The 20,154-nt window shown below is 37.9% G+C and overlaps 1 protein-coding gene across 1 annotated transcript in view; it reads right to left on the bottom strand.

Moving 5' to 3' along the window:
- LOC148374935 (protein sidekick-2-like) overlaps positions 1–20,154 on the bottom strand; it is a 211,999-nt gene that overhangs the window by 67,191 nt on the left and 124,654 nt on the right. Inside the window, exons 3-6 of the mRNA XM_088342656.1 lie at positions 17,572–17,678; positions 14,934–15,081; positions 10,981–11,114; positions 96–207 (exon numbers count right to left, since the gene is read on the bottom strand). Coding sequence (XP_088198782.1) covers positions 96–207; positions 10,981–11,114; positions 14,934–15,081; positions 17,572–17,678 — 501 coding nt within the window. The remainder of the gene's footprint in view (positions 1–95; positions 208–10,980; positions 11,115–14,933; positions 15,082–17,571; positions 17,679–20,154) is intronic.

Below are 20,154 nucleotides of genomic sequence, written 5' to 3'. Positions count from 1 at the left end.
TTGCTGATATTTTCCCCCTTCTGTAGATGTCCAAAGTATTTTGTGTAGATTTTGTGTAAGAGTAGTTTGTGTCTGCTCGTGCACGTCCACTCTACCTGGCATTGGCGACACATTCTAGAATGGCTTCATTCCTCCCCACGGTCACACTGGTGTTCTTTGGGGGGATGATGATGGTGGGGGCAATTGGATCTGCTGGTCCTCCCTCATCTATCACACACAAATGACACAAAAAGAAAAGTCAAAAATCCATAAAGCATTCAGCAGGTGAAATTAAACACATTCATGTGGTAGAGCATGGTGACAAACAGGCTGCCTGACATTTAGTCAAATATCCCCTGCTGCAATTAACAGGAACTAAGACGACTTAGCACTTTTCTCTTTTCCTCCTCCTCCTGCTTGTTTTCCCCTATGGTGCAAAGAGCATTTCCCGTGCCGATTGCCAGGCCAGGTGCTAGAAGCCATTATGTAGCATAATTGAGACAAACACACATGGCGATTAAATGCGGCGCCATCACTCAGCGCCTTTCAGAGCGTCTCCGACCGACCATTGATTCGCTGCCCTCAATCAGTGATCCCTCTCCGAATCCTGTCTCATTTTCTACAGCCTCCCCAGAGTGCTACCCCCTTCCGCACAGCCAATGACATGTTTGAATGGGTTGAGTACATGTGACTTATTTGATGAGGGGTTAAAGCGGGATTTTCCTTTAACGGTTATATAGGAATGCAAATTTGCCTTTTAAAGCAAACACGTATTAAATATTAGGGACAAACAGAAGCCCTTTTTTCATAAAGATCCTATACTCACATTTTCACTCAGCATAGGCATTGATACCAGATACCGATGCCGCTAATACATGACGTTACCGTCACCCTTAAAATATAAATAAATACCGTAAATTCCGCACTGGGTTATAAGGCACACTTCCAAATATCTGGCCAATTTGGGGTATTTACGTATGCCTTATATACACCAGAATGTCGTGGAAACTATTGGAAAAGCATATCATTTATAGGTGTGCGTTGATCAATCGAGAATCTTTGCTAATACACAGTATGTAACGGGAATCGAACCCGGGTCGTGGCAGTGAGGGCTAACATACTTTAGCACTAGACCACCAGTGGTACTGATTACATATGAATAGGCATTACCAGGTTGGGATCCCTCTTGTAAACAATATTTTGCAGACAATGCTTTGCGATTCTGTGATACTTATTGACTGATTACATAGTGTATTTTTACATGCCATCGCAATTCTATAGGCCATGAGTGTATGAAGAGCCCAATGACAGGTTACACACAAACAAACACGGTAGCTATTACTGTAGTCTCAATTCCATGCACCTAATTATCCGGTGTGCCTCATAGTGCGTAACATACGGTACTTGGTATAAGTACTCAAAATAAAGTATAATCATAAAAAATGACATCTACATATATACATACAAGGCTAATCATAATCATTAAATACATGATTTGAAAAATAACATCCAAGGAAACAACACAATTCGAATATGAAGCAGTAGAAAAAAAATAAATAAAACTACATTATAAAACTAAAAACTACTTGGACCAAATAAAATTACTCAGTTACCAACATAGTGCTTGACAACACCTGTCATCGATGAGCACACCCGAGTAGCCCACGGACTGGTTCTGAAAATAACTCACAGTGATGTGTTTTTGTGTGTTCTAGTAAATTTGATTTTTAACTGGCATAAAAACTCATTGATATGATGAGTGTTCTATTCTTCCAAAGTTTGCCAAAAACTTGAAATGTAAATCAATCAGTGCCCTTATACAAGAGAGATGTTTTCGTAGTTGACTGAGCCTTTATAGCCTTACTTTTGATAATTGCATCCTAATAACACTAATCAATAGGAACTAATTAATAGGAACAACATATTATTGACATAAGTTTTTTGATAAAATTTGAATGCATATAAAAATGTTAGCCCTTTGCGCTTATCAGTAACCAAAAAAAGCGCTCTAAGTTACAAAAAAGGTTCAAAAGAGTATAAAGAGTAATATGAATTAAAAGAGGGAAAATGATTTTGAGTTTCAGTATTCGTTTCAAAGAAACAGTACAAATTCAGAGAATATTTTTTTTTGGGTTACTTGCCCTGGGCCATCACCACCCTAAAAAAGAACAGACGATTATGAAAAAGGGTGGCACGGTGGGTGAGTGGTTAGCGCATCTAAGGTACAGTTCTGAGGTCATGGGATCAAATCCAGCTACGAGCCTTCCACTGCAGAGTTTGCATGTTCTCGCTGTGCTTGCGTGTTTTTTTTTCCAGGCACTCAGGTTTCCTCCCACATTCCAAAAACATGCTTGTTGGGTTAACTGGCTGTTCCAAATTGTCCCTAGGTGTGAATGAGCGAGTGAGTTGTCTGTCTTTGTGTGCCCTGTGGCTGGTTGGCAACCAGTTCAAGGTGCCCCTTGCCCACTGCCCGAAGATGACTGGGATGGGATCCAGCACCCCCACGACTCTTCCAAGGATTCTAAGGTAATGGATGGTTGGATGGATTATAAAAATTATGTACCTTGCCCATGTATAGAACATTTTGCTGCTCCTAAATGTTATCGCATTTCTTTTTCTGTGCACTATTGTTCTGATGCATTTACAACTCAGGCCAGTCTTCAAGTAGTGCCTTTAAATATTTTTAGCTGTCTATCTTGGCATTATTTTTATCTTATTTTTCCTCTTTTATGTCTTTATTATGTGTTCATGTTGGGGTTCCATGTCTAATCTCGCTGTTCACTACGTTGTTATCAATGGCAATAAAGATAATTCTTGTTTAAAGTCTGAATCGAATTCGGTATCAAATACTTTCTTATTGCCAATCAACAATCATGAAGTAAAAATGAGAAAAACAATACATTTCCTTATTAAAAGATTATGTGAAAATGTATTTCTCTAGAAATATAATGCATTTTTGCAGAGGGTAGGGGATGTCACAGTTTATGCTTGTGGTATCGGTATCAGTGACTCCTCAAAAAATGTGATATAAAGCAGACATACATTTCATTGTCATTTGACCAAGGGGTTGTTTTTATGTTGAAGTTTGAAATGATGAGCAGTGAGTGAGATGATCTTTCCATTTTTTATTTCATACTTCAAGCAGTCTCACTTTGTACAAAAGTCAAGGACAGCGATTTTAGTAGCAAAACATTCATCACAAATAGATCAATCTTGTAGGCCTATTGCATTTTACTTGTGAATGTACCTGTTGTGACAGTATTATGCCTTTAGAGACCACATAAAAACAACAAATCCAACCCTCCTCAACCCCCAAAGCTCCTGCACTGGACCTGTGCGTACAATTTAGCCAAGCAATTGAGTACCGATTATCAGAGTACAAAAGCTAATTAGAAGACATGCAAGACTCTGCAGCTCTGCTTATCTTGTGCAAAAGGCCACCAATTAAACACCCAGGGACCCAACTGTCGTATTTGTGTCAGGGGTTGAATAAGTAAACACCGTTCTGTAGTCGGGCAAACAGCACTGAAAGTCGACTAGAAGTCAACTAATCGATGATGTCAAAGTTTCTGAACTCACGCAACAAAATGAATATGCTGACCTGATCAAGGTTGACATCCATCTACACGAGCATTCAACAAAATATGACTAATTTCAACCTCTTCCAAATTTGAAACATGGCTCGCATCCAACACTAAGTTTCCAAAGTAAATTGAAAAGTGAGCTTCTCTGATACTTGGCAGCAACTCGGTAAAGCTACCTTTAAATAAGATTGACTTATTTAACAGAGCAGCGCACAAGAGATACTACAAGACTTGATTGATCCAAATGGTTATTTTGTACTCCTAAAGATTTTCAGCACCCTACTTAAACCTCCTTATAAATGTGCCCCTTCAATTTTTTTCATCAGTATTGAAAATAGAACAGCGAGCAATGATTTGGTCACTCGTGTCAATTGAGTCCTTGGAAAATGATTGTGTATACATATAAATATGCTTAGTCACAAGAAAGAATGGAAAATTATGGAGACTCAAAGAAACCATAAAGCAGCATTTTTCTTCAATTTAGTTTACTCAGCCTTTTGCCAGGTTTCTGTTTGCTTGGGTAACAGCAAGATGGCACACAATTATTTCATATCCCTCTGGGTGGGGCTCAGTCTATGAAATACAGGTATAACTTTCTCAACCTACGAACATTTAGAAAATATGCATATCTATATTATAGTTTACACATTTTTGCAAATGATTTAATTCAATAATAATATCTAATGTATGTATATATATATATATATATATATATATATATATATATATATATATATATATATATATATATATATATATATATATATATATATATATATATATATATATATATATATATATATATATATATATATATATATATATATATATGTATTACCACTGATATGCAATAAATAAGACACTCGTCCTTGGAGGGCAGGGATAGCTGATTATGGATACATTTATTACTGATTGATTAGTTTATTTTCATATGAATTATTAAAGGGGCAGTGTGTAACATTTAGTGGTTAATACATAGTGGAATCTTTACCTAAGGTCGCCACAATGTTTGTCTGGCAAATTGCCGCCACACTGTGCTCAGTGGCACTGGTTTTTGTTTGCATTAGAGAATACAGTGCCATCTATTGGTCAAATATTAATGTGTAGGGAATTTAATTTAAAAAAAACAACAACTGGCTGGCAACCAGTTCAGGGTGTCCCCTGTACACTCCCCAAAGATGGCTAGCATGGGCTCCTGGAACCCTAGTGTAGATAAACAGCGCAGCAACTAGATGGATGGCTATTCGAAAACAATAGATTTTTTTCTCGAACTTTTTTGTGGAAAACCTGATCTGTCGCAATCTCACCCAGACCTGAGTTCCAGCGAGCCCAGGTAATTGAGTTTGTGACCCCTGCTTCAGCCCTGAAGCATTTTTATATTTTTGCTTTTATTTAAAAGTGTCCAGTTCATTTTCACAATATAATATGCTTTTATTTTGATTTTATAACAGGGTTGATTTAATTTTTTTGCCAGTATGAAAACAAGTATCTGTGTCTTTACAGTTTCATTGTTTTTTTTTCTTTTCTTACAAAGAGAGCTGTTCCTAATTTTTCTTCTTGTATTGTTGAAAATACCAGATATAAACATTCCAAACACTTTTAAAGATTGCGATTGTTGCAATGCACAATGTACTGCAAAATTGTTGACAATAGACTCGGTGGTGCATTGCTGTGGCTTCACATTATTCTTACAGAACACATGGTGCATTAACTAAAGAGAGTATATAAATTAAGCCCTAAAGTGTTTGTGGGTGACACAAACAAAAGCCTCCGTTCAACTCCAGCTCCCTTTATTGTGACAGGCTGCCTTGCAGTAATGAACGCAGTACAGTTCATAAAGTCTCGGCGTGGAGAAGAGCTCAAGTGTGTAATCTCCTAATTAAATGAGAGACGACAACTGGCTGACCAGCCAGGTAAAGTCTTACCTACATATGTCAGCTTATTGTGCACACCTGCCTGTGTCAAAGGGGAGTTTGGCTGAATTGTTTGATCAACGCCTCCCTTCAAATGCTCGCTGCCACGTTTTGAGTATTCGGTGATATACTGGTATACGTATAGCTCGCGAGCTAGAAATGGCTCCTGTTCATGAGTACATATGGCTCAGAGATTAAAAAAAAGTTGCCATAGTAATTTTCTGAGAAACTTCAAATTTTTTGTACACTAAGCCAAAGCATCACAACGGACATATTGTTCTGTCAAAAAAAAGAAGGACAAAGCTTCAAGTACATTTAACACTCAATGTTATACGTTTGTAAGGATTATTTATATGGAAGCTCTTTAAACAATCTATGTTTAGTGTTGAGACACTTTAGGACGAAAACCCACGGAACAAACTGTTAACACCCCAAAACATCAGCGAAGCATCCTGAGACAGTTGATTGGGTGAGCGGTAAGGGTGTGCAGATCTTACACAGATCGCACACATAGCACACTTCCATAGAATTCTACTCGCACTTTGTTTTGAAACCATTATTCATGTCAAAAATGAAGGTCAAAATGAGCTTTAACAATCTTAAGTAACTTTGGGAGGGAAACACGTTTTAAGTAGTATATTTGTCTGGAAAGGAGGTTTGGTGGTTTTGTAGAATTTTGTCCTAAAATATAAGGTATGGCTCTCAAAAAACAATATAAAATAAACTTGTTTTCATGGCTCTTTTAGTCAAAAGGGCTCTCGACCCCTGGGTTATATAAAGGCATTGGAGTGTTTGCTTTTGAGGTGCAAATTTTAAAGTAATTTGGCAAGGCTATTGTAGAATGAAATAACACCACTTAATTAGAAAGCGAGAAATACTGAAAAAAGATTCCTGAACTCTGCTCATACTTGTCCCTCCCAATTCAAGGTATGTTCATTTGTTTATTCTTGGCTTTAAATCTGCGAGTTGCATAAAAAAAAACAGGATAAACCTCGAATTAACAACATAAACCACAAAAGAACTGCACAAAAACAGCTGTACAATACAATAATTTAATACATAATAATGTGCCCAAACAAGGTAGCCTAGAACAGAAACTTTTACTGTGCCTTTTCCTTTGCATTTTTTTCTCGCTGAAAATGAAAACAAAACAAAATGAACATTTCATTTCTTTTAGACAAAAATATGCATCATGAAAAATATTTCTAAAAATAAATATAGCTCCACTTCACTCCGATTGGACCAAAAACAAGATTTCTGCCTAACAAAACACTTCCAGCTCCCTAAATAACCAACAGTGCTCAATAAATGAATACTTGAATTGTTGTTAACTATTCCCAAAAAGAAAATATGGTGATTTGGTAATGTACAATATGGAAATATAAATATGAGTAAAATCAGAGGAACAAACTAAAGTTTACATTTTGACTCGTCGCAGCTTTAAAGGAGCTGTAAAGAATTTGGAGCTTTGTTGCTCTCTGCCGCGATCTCCTGGCTTAAAGTCATGATTGTAGCCTTAGTCACCTCGTTCATGATGAGCGTGCAAGGATGTGCACATCTTAGAAGCGCTCGAATAAACTTTTTTAATTTCGGGGCGGTTTGGGTTGGCATTTGGACATTACTTTCATTACTTTAATATTTTCATGCTTGCATTATCAATTCCTTATTTCTAAATGAATGTGGTTACCGAATCATCCCTGTGCGTAAGTTTGTTTCCCTTTGTCATATATTCTTTGTTCCTTGAAACATTTTTCAGGCAATAGCATTCTTTATCGCCAGTAGCACTGATTTATATTCTTCCCATGGTTTTGTATTTTTCATTCATTCAGTCTACCAATCGTCTTTGCTTGGATCATTTGGCTTAGGTATTTCATTCCAGCTGGTATTACGTTTTCTGTGTCAATATTTTGTTGGTTAACCTTTTAGATTCTGCGTATTTTTCTTACTTAGGTAAATATTTGGTGAATCCTCGCTTAGGCATCCAATATATTCCCTCTTCATAACTGAGATCTATCTTAGCCCACGTTTATTCTTTATTCTCGAGAAGAAACAAGGATTACTGTAGCTTACTTGTGCTAACCTTTTGTATTATCTACAAGCCATGTGGTCTACAGCGGTGTTGCTTAATCTTTTTTTGTGCCTCGGCACACTTTTTCAAATTGAAAAACCTCGAGGCATTCCGTCTGTTAAAATGATTAAAATTTAATTCCCAGTAAAAGTTTTATGTTTGTTTTTTTATATCTTAAATTATCCTGTTGTCTAAGTTGAATGTATGATATTTTTCAATAATCAGTGGCCAACGTGGTTCAGAAGGTAAAAAAAAATGTCTTTGTTTTGGTTAATATTTTTGCTAGAAATGTGTTTAATTTTTAACTTTGTTTTCCAGTTTTGTAAACTGTTCATGTTGTTTTACGTCAACATCTGTTGGGGAAAGGGTAAAATAAGTAAATTATAATGAAAAAAACAAAACAAAATAATGCGCAAGATTTTTACTTTATAACACATGTTATATCATTTATTGCAAGAATAAGTTATTGAATAAAGTTCCATGCACTGCCTCATGAGCATATGATTAGAATAGAAAAAGTGAAAAAATAGTAATCTGCTGTCACTGATATGGACAGTTGTTCCAATTACTCGACTGATCAGTGGAAGAAAGCAAAAGACTGTAAAAATGGCATGAGATAAAATTGGGCAATTACAGTGGCAAGACAGACAAAGTTTCATGGCACACTGATTGAAAAGAAGTTCTATAGAATTTAACAATTGAATAATAATTGGGGCTTCCTCAATTACAGTTCTCTACTGTATATAAAATGCCATGCTATTGTGAATATAATTATGGTGCTGAGGTGATCTGCCCTTGTATGTATTACATTATAAATGCATATTCCACAACCACACATGTAAATTGTTATCCAAACAGTTAACACACACTAGGGTCACAGGGACGCTTTTAAAAATATTTTTTTTAACTGGATAAATTATTCTAAATAAGAGTGTTTCGCGTGATGGTCAAAAAGAAATGAAAATCTCAAGGGACCATTGCCAAAGAACAGGAAAATATTAATCAAACATTTTGTTTTTCCAGCCTCATTTGTATGATTCCTTTAGGAAATGCTACTCCCTTGCAAATTGTTCTTCCGCAAAAACAAAAAAGCCAATTGCAACAGCAGGATTACACAGAAAAAAAAGAAAAGGGAGAATGTATCGATTTTCAGATGCGCAACACAATTGTTTGATCTGCAAAGTCAGGTCTGGTGATGCGTGTTGATATCTGATCTCCACACAATTGTGTCTTAGGGACAAAACATGTTCAAACCCTAAACTGAATACAGGCCTGAAGTGGATGTCAACCAATGAGGGGAACAAAAGGGAATCTCACCTTTTTATGACTTACATTTTAAATGTGTCACCTTTTTAATAAGTAAATGATACCTTTAATTTATTCATAAGAAAATGATCTGTGATATGTATGACGGTTTTTGAATGATCCATGCACAAAAATACAATGGATATACATTCAATTTGTGCGTGCACTCCCATTCAACCTGATGACCTGTCAAAGCAGGATACTAAATGTTACTATGGCACTAAAGCAACATCCATCCATCCATCCATCCATCCTCCATCCATTATCTGCACCGCTTATCCTCAGTAGGGTCGCAGGGGTGCTGGAGCCCATCCCAGCTATCTGCAGGCAGTGGGCAGGGGACACCCTGAACTGGTTGCCAGCCAATCGCAGGGCACACAGGGACAGTCAACTCACTTACTTATTCACACCGAGGGACAATTTGGATTCGGCCACTTTACCTGACATGATGTTTTTGGAATGTAAGAGTAAACCGGAGTGCCTGGGGTAAACCCATGCAAGCACTGGGAGAACATGTAAACTCCACACAGGAAGGTTTGATCCCATGAAATCAGAACTGTGGCCCACACACGCTAACCACTGCATTGCTGTGCTGCCCACTAAAGCAACACAATATGCAATAATAAATCCAATGTAAGGTTCACAAAAATAATTCTGCCCGATTCTTTTTTAATACTTTTCTCCGAGTAACAAAAGTCAGATTCATTGCCTGTCCAGGATCTATCACTATTTTTCATTGCACTATTATTGTAAAATAAATTGCTCTTACAACTTATCTTGTAACCTTGTACATATATTTCACTTTTGACTATTTATCCTGACATTCTATTTTGTTTCTTCTCTCTTTATTGCGTGTTTATCTTGTTGATCTTGGAGTGCAATGTCTAGTCTTGTTGCAAACAATGTTTACCATATTGTATTATATTCTACTGTATTCTTTTATATTCTGTAACATCAAGGAAGGCAGTCATAAACCTCAACGCAAGATGCCATTTTTGGCTTCCGTCATGTCAGGTATAAACACTTGGAATAAAATTGTGACCTGCCCACAATAAAATCTTTAACAGAGGCCCAACGGCTATAAATCTAATGAAGAGATAAAATCATACTCGGTTTTTATTTTCACGGTTAGCGAGGCATCCGTTTATCGCGGTTGGGCAGCGCATTTCCCTCTCACAAAGTGTTTTGTAGTTTCTTTATTTGACACATCAATGCATAATGATGAGTGCTGCTCTAATGTGTGTGTCAATTAGCAGAATAGAAAATATATTACATTAATTAATATAATGATCAGGTCATTTTGTTTGAAATGGAATCTTCAATGTACCTAATTTTTGTCCAAGCATTTTATTAAGTTTACGATATTTGCCTCGAGATTAGTGTTTCTCAATTGGTGGAGAGCAACAGGATTGTATATATTGTATAAAATATTACGACTGAATTCTTTGGGGACATCTCATAGTTCGGCAAGTACCACATTCACGGTATACTGATTTATAAATCAATATTATATTATTAGAGTTATTAGCACGTCCGCGGCACAGTTCTTCCTCTGTGGAGTTAGCAAATTCTCACACATTCCAAAAATATTACATTATATATATTTTATATATATATATATATATATATATATATATATATATATATATATATATATATATATATATATATATATATATATATATATATACACCTGTATATATATATATTTATATATTTATATATATATATATATATATATATATATATATATACTTACATACAGTATATATTTATGTGTATGTATGTGTGAATGTATATATAAACATGATCGTTGAATATACTTATAATCAGCAAAACAATCTACTGGAAGGGACAAATTTGCCTTTTCTATGGTAACATTTGCTCAATTTCCTAAAATTTATATGCCTCTTAATTAGGAAAACTACACTACACTACACTAACCATAAGAATTTTTTTCGTGGATGGAGTAAAATCTTTTTTTATTTTTTAACAGTGTGCAGAAGCAAGTGGAGTATTTGATTCATTATCATGATGTTTTGTTCTCACAGCAAACAACATGTGCAGGTTGTGTACATAGAGATTGAAGTAGCAGGTGGGCGAAGTAGCAAAGCGCTGCACGTGCTCTTACTTTCCACGGCGAGCGTGACGGGATGGCTGGTTTTGTTTTCGCCATTCTTGTCGTTCACGGCCTGAGCGTAGTAGCGGCCTGCATCGGGTGCCACTGTGGACAGGATGACCAGTGTGTTGTCCAGGGTAATGGCACTAGAAAAGACCACAAACAGAACAAAAAAAGTACAATTGGAACATTAGTATCTTTTGGTGAATGATGAAAAAAAAGTCAGCATTCAAACATATTCTTGAAATTCTGCCATCTTAAGTGAAAATGCAAGAATTTTAGCTATTTGGAAAGTGATGTTTTCTTTTTATAGAACAGGTACCATTTTCTCAAACTATAGGAATGTCTAGTCTTGTTATTTTTCTGGAGTAACTCGGGTGGATTTGTGCGTTGTGGCACAGTTGTAGGAGGGAAAGCGGCCAACTTCCATCCAATAAAAGTGATTTCCCTCATTTGCTTGGACAGAGGAGGGGGAAACGTGGCTGGGGCTGGTAGGCGGCCAGGTAGGTCGATCGTGCATGGTCTGGAGGTCGCTGGCCATACCAGAAGTGTTGCTTCAGGCTCCGGGACAGATTCAGTGGTGGTGACTGATGCCAGTTGTGGGAATAATGTATCTGGTGCCTCAGGGAATTGGTTGGTTGGGAGCATGGAAAGGGATATTGCCCCGCCGGGTGGTGGGTGGCAGCGGTTTCCCAAGAGGGCAGACTCTTCCACCACACCATAACTACCATAATTTGGTAATGTAGCAGCCTCTCCCCCTTGATTAGATAGATGCTTGTGTCTGTGGTGAAAAGACTTTAATCTCACCCCCGTTTCTCTTTTAGATGGACAATGAACTCTCTGAAACTTTGGTGAAGGAACATATACTGGCAAACCGGGAGAAAACCTCATTAATGCTAGACCCTCAACGCAGCCTGCAATTTTTTTATGCTTTTGTGCCTTTTTTGAATCCCCACCACCCACCACCCACCACCCACCTCCCCAAAACCCAAGAATTAATCTATTCTTTGGAAAACCATGATCCTTGGCTTTTCCAGGTTATAGAGAAAATATTTAACTTTCAGCTTTTTAAGAACATATGAGACGACACACTCCACCTTACATAATAAACAATATTAAGGAAATAAAAAAGAAATACAATCCAATGAAATATTTTACATTATACGTGCATTGCCATCAGGTAAACTGTATTTTTTTGTAAAATCTGTGCCTCATTGTGTTTATTCAGAAGGTTTCTTTAACACATGTTTACCTACACAATTATCTTTTCCTTATGCAACCAGTTATTTTGTTGACATTGGACTTTTTCTTCTCCCATTAGCCAACTTCGTTCTTGAAGTAAACGTTGTTGAGCAATTACTTTTCTTTGGAGTGTTGCTCTAATCTCCATCACATGAGTCTTCATAAATATTTCCCTGCAACAGATGGTCGCTAATTGGCCAAGCAGATGAAATTCCCAATTAACACACATACACACTTTTGTTATTGTATTTTAGAACTGACTATGATGGATTACATTACCAGCTTGCCCAAATGACTTTTTTGTTCTTTTTTATTCCATTGCAAATCATGAAGACATGTGAAACAGGAGAAGAAACAACCCTTGCAATCAATCCCGGTCCCTTGTGTGCGTGTGTGCGCATGTTGATGTCTGTTTGCGACTGCAGACTCCTACACAAGGATGGCTGGATGCTGTTTTGGCTTGACGGTCTCATGTGAGAGGAGCCCATTAAATGAGAGCTGACGCTAAGCGCACAGCCAGATTAGGCTCTACAAAACTGCCAGCATCTGCCTGATCGGTACAGGATAAACAAACACACACATGCGCAACGTGCACACTTGCACGCTCAACGCTTTTGCATATCAATGCGGCTTAAAGCGAAGCGAGTAAACAGGCAGTGAAATGTGTCTCGTCTGTCACGTCAGTGATGACATTGAAGTCAGAATGCACAGTAAAAAGGCAATTCCGGACACACTGGACCCCATATGCATGTAAAAATGGTACAAAGTAAGAGTTTCTGCTTTGGAATTTTAGGATTGATTTAAAAATTGTCAGAAAATGTACGAAATGATAACCTCCTTTCTACATAGCCTCCTGTGCGTATAAGCGGAGTATAGATCCCACAATAAAGAATGACCCAATGGATGAAATACAAATTATCTTGAATACATTTCCAAACGTTTCAAGTTGTGGGTCGCATTGGGTTAGAATTGGCAGCGCCACAGGCCAAGCTTACTTCGGCTAGGCTAAATAAGAACAAGCTACCCTTGCCGAGCCTGTATCTCACAAAAACCAGATTCATTACCAATGAAACAGATGACCTGGCCTTCGGGACATTTGTATTTTGATCATCAGGAGACATGGCCAGTTTGAGGATACACAATGCCAGCGGGCAGCTAGCCGCCCGTTTTCTAAATTGCTATCTTACACTGTGCTGAAAAACACTCCAATGTTGTTGTACTTTTGTATAATGACAACAGACACCATTTATTCAACTGCAATTTTGTGTTCTGTGTTTTTATTTGTAGATTTGTAGTTGTTATGTTGTTACAGTCATACGCCCTCAGTCAGTAAGGACAGCATCTTGAGGTGAACTACACCCTTGGGGGGCCTTTATGATGGGGCGTCAATACTTTGCAGATTTTCATGTGCGGGGGGCGTTCTGATCAGCATTTAGCGCGCTTACTGAGAGATTTCAATAGACCTTTTATTTTTCCTTATTCATACCAATTTTGTTTGGGGTGATCACAGTATCACAGCCACTGACCGCAAACGCCTGCAGAGAGTAGTTTAGAACGCTCAGAGGATCACCAGGACTCCACTCCCCTCTCTGCTGAGCATATACCACCGGAGAGTTCACAGGAATGCTGCTTCCATCATTAAAGATCCCACCAGCCCACAACACTTTTTGCCCGGAGGTACAGGAGTGTGAAATGCTGGACAACCCGTCTAAACAACTTTTTACCCCTCTGCCATCAGACTCTTAAACGGCTGCTGACAGAACAATACACTACAGACACGTTCAGCACACTACAGACAATTAATACACTACAGACACTTTCAGCTGGACCAAACTTGAACTATTCTGGCACTATATTCACTTTCAACTGTGTTTTATCTTATTTTGATCTTATTGGTTTAGGAAGTAGAGCGCTCGTCTTGGGATCAAGAGATCGCAGTTCGAATCCCGGCTCCTCCGTGTTACATGTCAAAGTGTCCTTGGGTAAGACACTGAACCCCTAATGCCCCTAATAAGCAGGTTAGCGCCTTACATGGCTGCAAGGCCACTATTGGGAAATGTGAAGCACACTGTAAAGCGCTTTGGGAAGTCTTGACTTGAAAAGCGCTATATAAATGCAGATCATTTCATTTCATTGCCTTAACTCATTTTGAGTTGTATTTTTATCTTTTTAATATTTGTAATGTTCTTTTATGCATACATGTATATAGTTTCTATAGTTTTATTACAGTGGCAACTGTGTGACAGCAAAGTTTCTCTCTCTCTCTCTGTGAGAGAGATGTATTCATTTATTTAAACTAGCCAACCTATTAAAATTAAGTTTGATTCCGCCTACAGTCTGAAAGAGAGCCACTTATTGTAACCGTTTGAACATGAATGCATTCTTCAAGCTGAGCTGTGCTACGTTTGACACACACATACAAAAAAATCAGAGGACACAGTTGCACTCATTGGCACACCAAACAAAGTGAAGGGTGAGAGCTCTCAGTCAAACGCAGAATCAATTGACGCCCTATTGTCCAATTGGATATAATTGCTTCCAACACTGCCGGATATGTGCCTAGCCTTCAATCACTGTGCTCACAGTCAATAGGTGCCCTATAATCACTCACTTTATCTCTGTGAGGGGTGCGTTCAGCAAGACTCCTCACAATGAGTACAAAACTTGCCAGATGAAACAAACAAACAAACATAAAAAAATGAAGACAAAGAATGTTTGCTTACATGCGGCTGCTGGAGGGGATCTTGCGTCCGTCGCGGAACCACGTGATCTGAGGCTTGGGGAAACTATGGATGCGAGGAGCCGTAATGATAGCGCCATCGCCTTGTGAAACCGTCTGGGAACGGTCACTCTCCACGAAGCTGCTCATGTCTGTGGGAAGGTATGTGGGCACATCACATAGAGTTGTGCCTTATCAAGTTGCCTCTCATCTTCTAATCAATACGAAAGGAAAAAATACACTAGTCGTGTGTGTGTGTGAGACTGTGTAAGTGTTTGTGTGAAATTACCTTGAAAATCTCCTTATGGCACATTGAATCATACATATAGTGAGCCTTTTTTACCTCAAAAAAGCTAAATTATTTTAAGGTACAGTGGAACCTCGGTTTTCGAACGCCTCTCAGTTCGGACAAATCGGTGTTCGACCAAAAATTTTGAGAAATTCTTGCTTCGCTGTTCGGTCAAAAAAACGGAGTTCGAACGCCGGTACGCTAGGGTGCGATGCTGAGCGGCGTACGGGTGTTTTAGCCCCTAATTATGCCTCCGAAGAAGGTCGGTGCAAGCAGGACAGGTAAAAAAAAAACAAGTTGTTCGTCCAACTATTGCCTTTAAGAAAGACATAATTGCTAAATATGAAAGAGGTGTACGAATTTCCGATCTTGCTAGTGAATACAGCATGGCTAAATCTACTATCAGTACGATAGTAAAGAATAGGGAGGCTGTGAAATCGAGTGATGCGGCTAAGGAAGTTAGCGCTAAAAGCAAGCAACTGCTGCAAGTTTTGGAAGAGGTTGAAAAACTTTTGATGATTTTTCTCTCTCCACCCTCCACCACAAATGTAAGAAATCCTATTCATAATCTTTTTTTTTTTTTTACACGTTCATGTTAGTGTAATCTTTCGTACGGAAGATTATGCTAACGCGAACGTACGATTAGCCTGAATGAGCTTCATGTTTACGTTCATGATAAACATTCAGGGTGTTGGAACGGATTAAAACGATTTTACATTACTTTTAATGGCAAAAACTATTTTCCGTGATCGACCAAATCGGTTTTAGAACAGGGTTCTGGAACGGATTATGGTCGAGAACCGAGGTTCCACTGTATATCCACACAGTAATCTACTGCATACTATGTCTATTGTACTTTATACATTGCGTACTGTCTGTGTTTTCTTTTTTGTTGCTATTTGTAGAATGTCCATAGGGATCAATAGACGTATGAACATTTTGTATGTAATTATGTATGTGCATTATGTAGATACAGCGTAGGTATAGAGTGCTACATATTTAAACGTCGGCCCTAATTTGTTCCAGGATCATGCTCGTAACTTGAATTGCTCCTGTAACGAGCACATTTCCGGATAATCAAAAACTAATTGGTCCAGTCCCGTCCAACCAAAAGCATTCGTATGAACCTGACACAGCAATAATACACATCTTCCTGATCACTAAAAACAATAGTTATCAATTTATAAATAGTTATCAAACTAAAAAAATACAGTAATAAATTAAATTAAATGATATTCAGGAAATAGAATTTGAGTTTATTCTGAGTGTCGTAACGAATGTCTGTGTGGTACGGAGGAAGTGGGGGGAAGGGGTTGTCGTTGGTACACCTGTCAACCTAATAATAATAATTTTAAATTGCTTTAAAATACCTGATTCCCATATTGGGAATAATTTTACAAGTATTTTTCTTTACAGAGGGAGTTTTGTAGGAAAAGAAGCAACCATTGTTTATTAGTTACAATTATGAATTCCTTCATATTTTACACCACTTACGTTTGGCTGGCCATTCTAACTCATTCAGTGCCGTAATGTATACATACGTTTTCAGAATTACTGTCCCTGAGTGCTAAAACTTAAAAAAACTTGCTTATTCAAAAAAAACACGATAGAGGCTTTGGCGCAGTAAGTATCAAGCCGCTGGGAATGACTTCAGTATGACAAATCATCACTGTCTTTGTCCACATATTCATGAGCCTCACACTTCCTCTTGTTGCTTCCTCTATCCAGCAATTGAGAGTGTGTGGGTGGACTCCTAGTGACCAGAATCCTGTGATCACGTCACTGGAACCATTAGGCGCCGAAAAGTTCTTGCAAATTTCATGCATCGTAAATGCATAATTTCAGTCTATTTAAGTCAAATGTTATTTTGCAAGCAAGGTGCCCTTGTGCTTATAGAAAGCATTGTTCAGCTGTTTGAGGTATCACAAACAGCAAAAAAAAAAAAAAAAAATGCTTGAAATGCATCCTATTGCAAAACATTTTTTTTTCTCACGAGTTTCTTGGAAACAAGTAAAATCTTAAACTGTTGTTTACTAAACAATGGTCAAATGTAGAAACATACTATATTTTCTAATGAATGGTTAGGGTTAAAGCATATTTTTGATATGTCTTATGCCCATACAAAAGCTTATTTTTGATATGTCTAATGCCTATACAGCTACAGAACTATATTTTCTGTAGACCTTAAAGAATGAGTCAACATGGTACAAATTGGCTGGCACCTGAACCTTCCATTTAAGAGGCATCGAACATTGAATGAGTTAAAAAGCCTGAATCGTGTGGCCAGTGGGCCATAGTTTGCCCATCCCTGCTTTATAAGTATGATGTAAATCAAGGGAAGCAGCAAACTTACAAGCCACCCTCACTTCGGTGCTGCACTGCATAATGGCGCCCACCCGATTTCTGACGATGCAGCGGTAGTGGCCAGCATGGGATCGGTCCAATGAGGGGATCAGGTACCTGAAGGCAACACGACACATCACCATATATCATACATTTATTCCGATCACATATTATAGGTGGCACTCATCCATCCCCATCTACCAGACTGACAGTCACATTTGTCATAGGACGGTTCATGGTAAATATTGTGAATGAATCCGGGGCACCCACAACCTATCGGTTGGCAAATGAATATGGATTTTATAGCTAGTTTAGGGCAGCCATTAATCTACATTGGCAGAGGCCCTTGCGCGATGGAATTCCTCATACAATGAATTCAATCACAAATAATCCAATGTTTTCTTGTTAAATCAGGTGCACACCGTGTTTCCCTGACCTTCCAGCTGATTCCATTTTTAACCGGCTTTACACCGGTCACACTTGCATTGTGCACTTTGGCCCAAGCATCGCCCAGCCACCACTTCTTTTGGTGCAATTCAGCGTGATGGTGGCAGTCTGATTAAATGGATTCCAGTTGGCTCCTTTTATCAAAGCTGAGGAGGAATAATGAGCAGAGTGGTTGGGCACAGAGTCGAAGCCACATGAGCCCAGCGCCAAAAGGCAGAATCAAAACAAGAAGGAAAAAGAAACATGGGGAGGTAGTTGAATGACACGGGGGCCTATGTGCTTGAGGGGGTTCGTGATGGTAATCACATGCTGCCACCTGAAAGTGCCAATCAATGTTTCCATCAAGGCACACAGCTCTTTAGCAGTCACTAAAATGTCAAGATCACATCTTTATACTTGCAAAAAGACACTGTAAGAAAGATCAACGTTCTAAAATTAACTATACTGGGGAAAACTTAAAATATGGAGGATTGTATTAGTAATAGTAGATTTCCATAGTACAGAGTTCCAAAATCCTTTTGAGCCAAGGCACCCTTTTTTCCTGTTAAAACAATCTTGGGGCACAGCATCCGTAGAAAATGTTTAAGAACTAATTTCCAGCGCCAAAATTATTTTTAAAGGAGTTTAAGGGAAATTGAAATTTTTATAATCTCTGCTGCCATCTCCTGGATTAAAGTCATGTGTGAAGCCTTAGTCAGCTCGTAAAATATGTGCGTGCATTTCTTAGATGCACTCGAATAAACTTCTTTTTTCATCATTCTTGGGGTTTGGGTTGGTGTTACGACATGACTAGAGGCAGGCCTTTTCTCACTCTCACCCTTTTCATGCTAAGCTTAGAACAACAAAACCTGAGGGACGAGCATGACGTCATTATACTGCACTCCTCCAGCCCTCTTCCACTCCGAACAGATGTGATAAGGGTAAAAAAAAAAAAGATAATAATACTAATAATAAATAAAGCATAAGGGCTCTTTGAACTCAGTTGCTAACACATAATATTTAACTTTAGATATTTTAAGGACACCTCAAATGAGGCACCCCACCTCTAGGCTTTAATTGTCAGGCTTTAATTATTATGTTGCCTGAATTGACAGTACTGTATAATACATTTCCAAATATTTGGGTTCACTTTGGCTCAGGAGGTTTTCTGTGATTTGGGATTTCAACACACTTTTTCTCTTTTCTTTAAAAAAATAACAAAAATTATAAAATAAGCAAAAACATTTAGCCATGGAACATGGTTTTTTTATCACGTCAGTTTTTGTAAAATGAGAAAATAATTCAAACCAACAAATTGTTAAATTATGTTGTATAGTATAAAAATATTTTCACAATTTTTTTTTTTTTTTTCAAATCTTAAAAAGTTTAATCAAACAAAATAAGTTGCCATGGCCAATATCTTGTGCCAATCCATGAGCAGATAATTACTACATTCATGGGCGGCACGGCGGGGGAGCGGTTAGCGCATCTGCCGCACAGTTCTGGGGTCATGGAATCAAATCCAGCTACCAGCATTCCAGTGCGGAGTTTGCATGTTCTCCCTGTGCTTCCGTGGATTTTCTCCATACCTGTCAACCTCCACGGCTCCATGCCCTTACAAACTGTCGTATTTTCCCTTACAAAATACAAAATAATCTTACACCATATTTTTTTTTCAAATGTGTTTATTTATGTAGTTTAACATGTTATATTGTACATATGTTTAGTTATATCATGTATATTGTTAATTAACATTTTGTTGTGAGATCCTGAGTTGATCGACATGAATGAGTTTTATTATAAAAAAAAGTTCAAAAATTAAGTAGCTTGGACAGTCACTGCTGAAGGAAAAAATACATGCAAATATAATAAGTAGAATAATAGATTTTCTAATTCAAATAATTAATTTATTTTCTGCCTTAAATTATTGTTGGTAATACACTTCTTTATACAACATAATAATTCGTAATATAATGCATCAAAGCAAGTGAGCCGGCTCTTTAATGAGTTGATCCGAAAAAGACGGTTCTGTAAAAAGAGACGGACTTCCTTTCACTACATCAAACCGCTTGCTTTGTATGCAACAGAAAAAAAACGATACCGAGATAGAGGCTACCGCGGCGAACTTGTTTGACTTGATTGATTTGCTGTTTCGTGATAGTCGGTG

The sequence above is a fragment of the Urocampus carinirostris genome, chromosome 1 (genome assembly GCF_059441175.1).
Source record: "Urocampus carinirostris isolate Australia breed hairy pipefish chromosome 1, RoL_Ucar_1.0, whole genome shotgun sequence".
NCBI lineage: Eukaryota > Metazoa > Chordata > Actinopteri > Syngnathiformes > Syngnathidae > Urocampus > Urocampus carinirostris.
The sequence above is the reverse complement of the archived record's forward strand: the minus strand, read 5'-3'. Positions and strand labels throughout refer to the sequence as shown.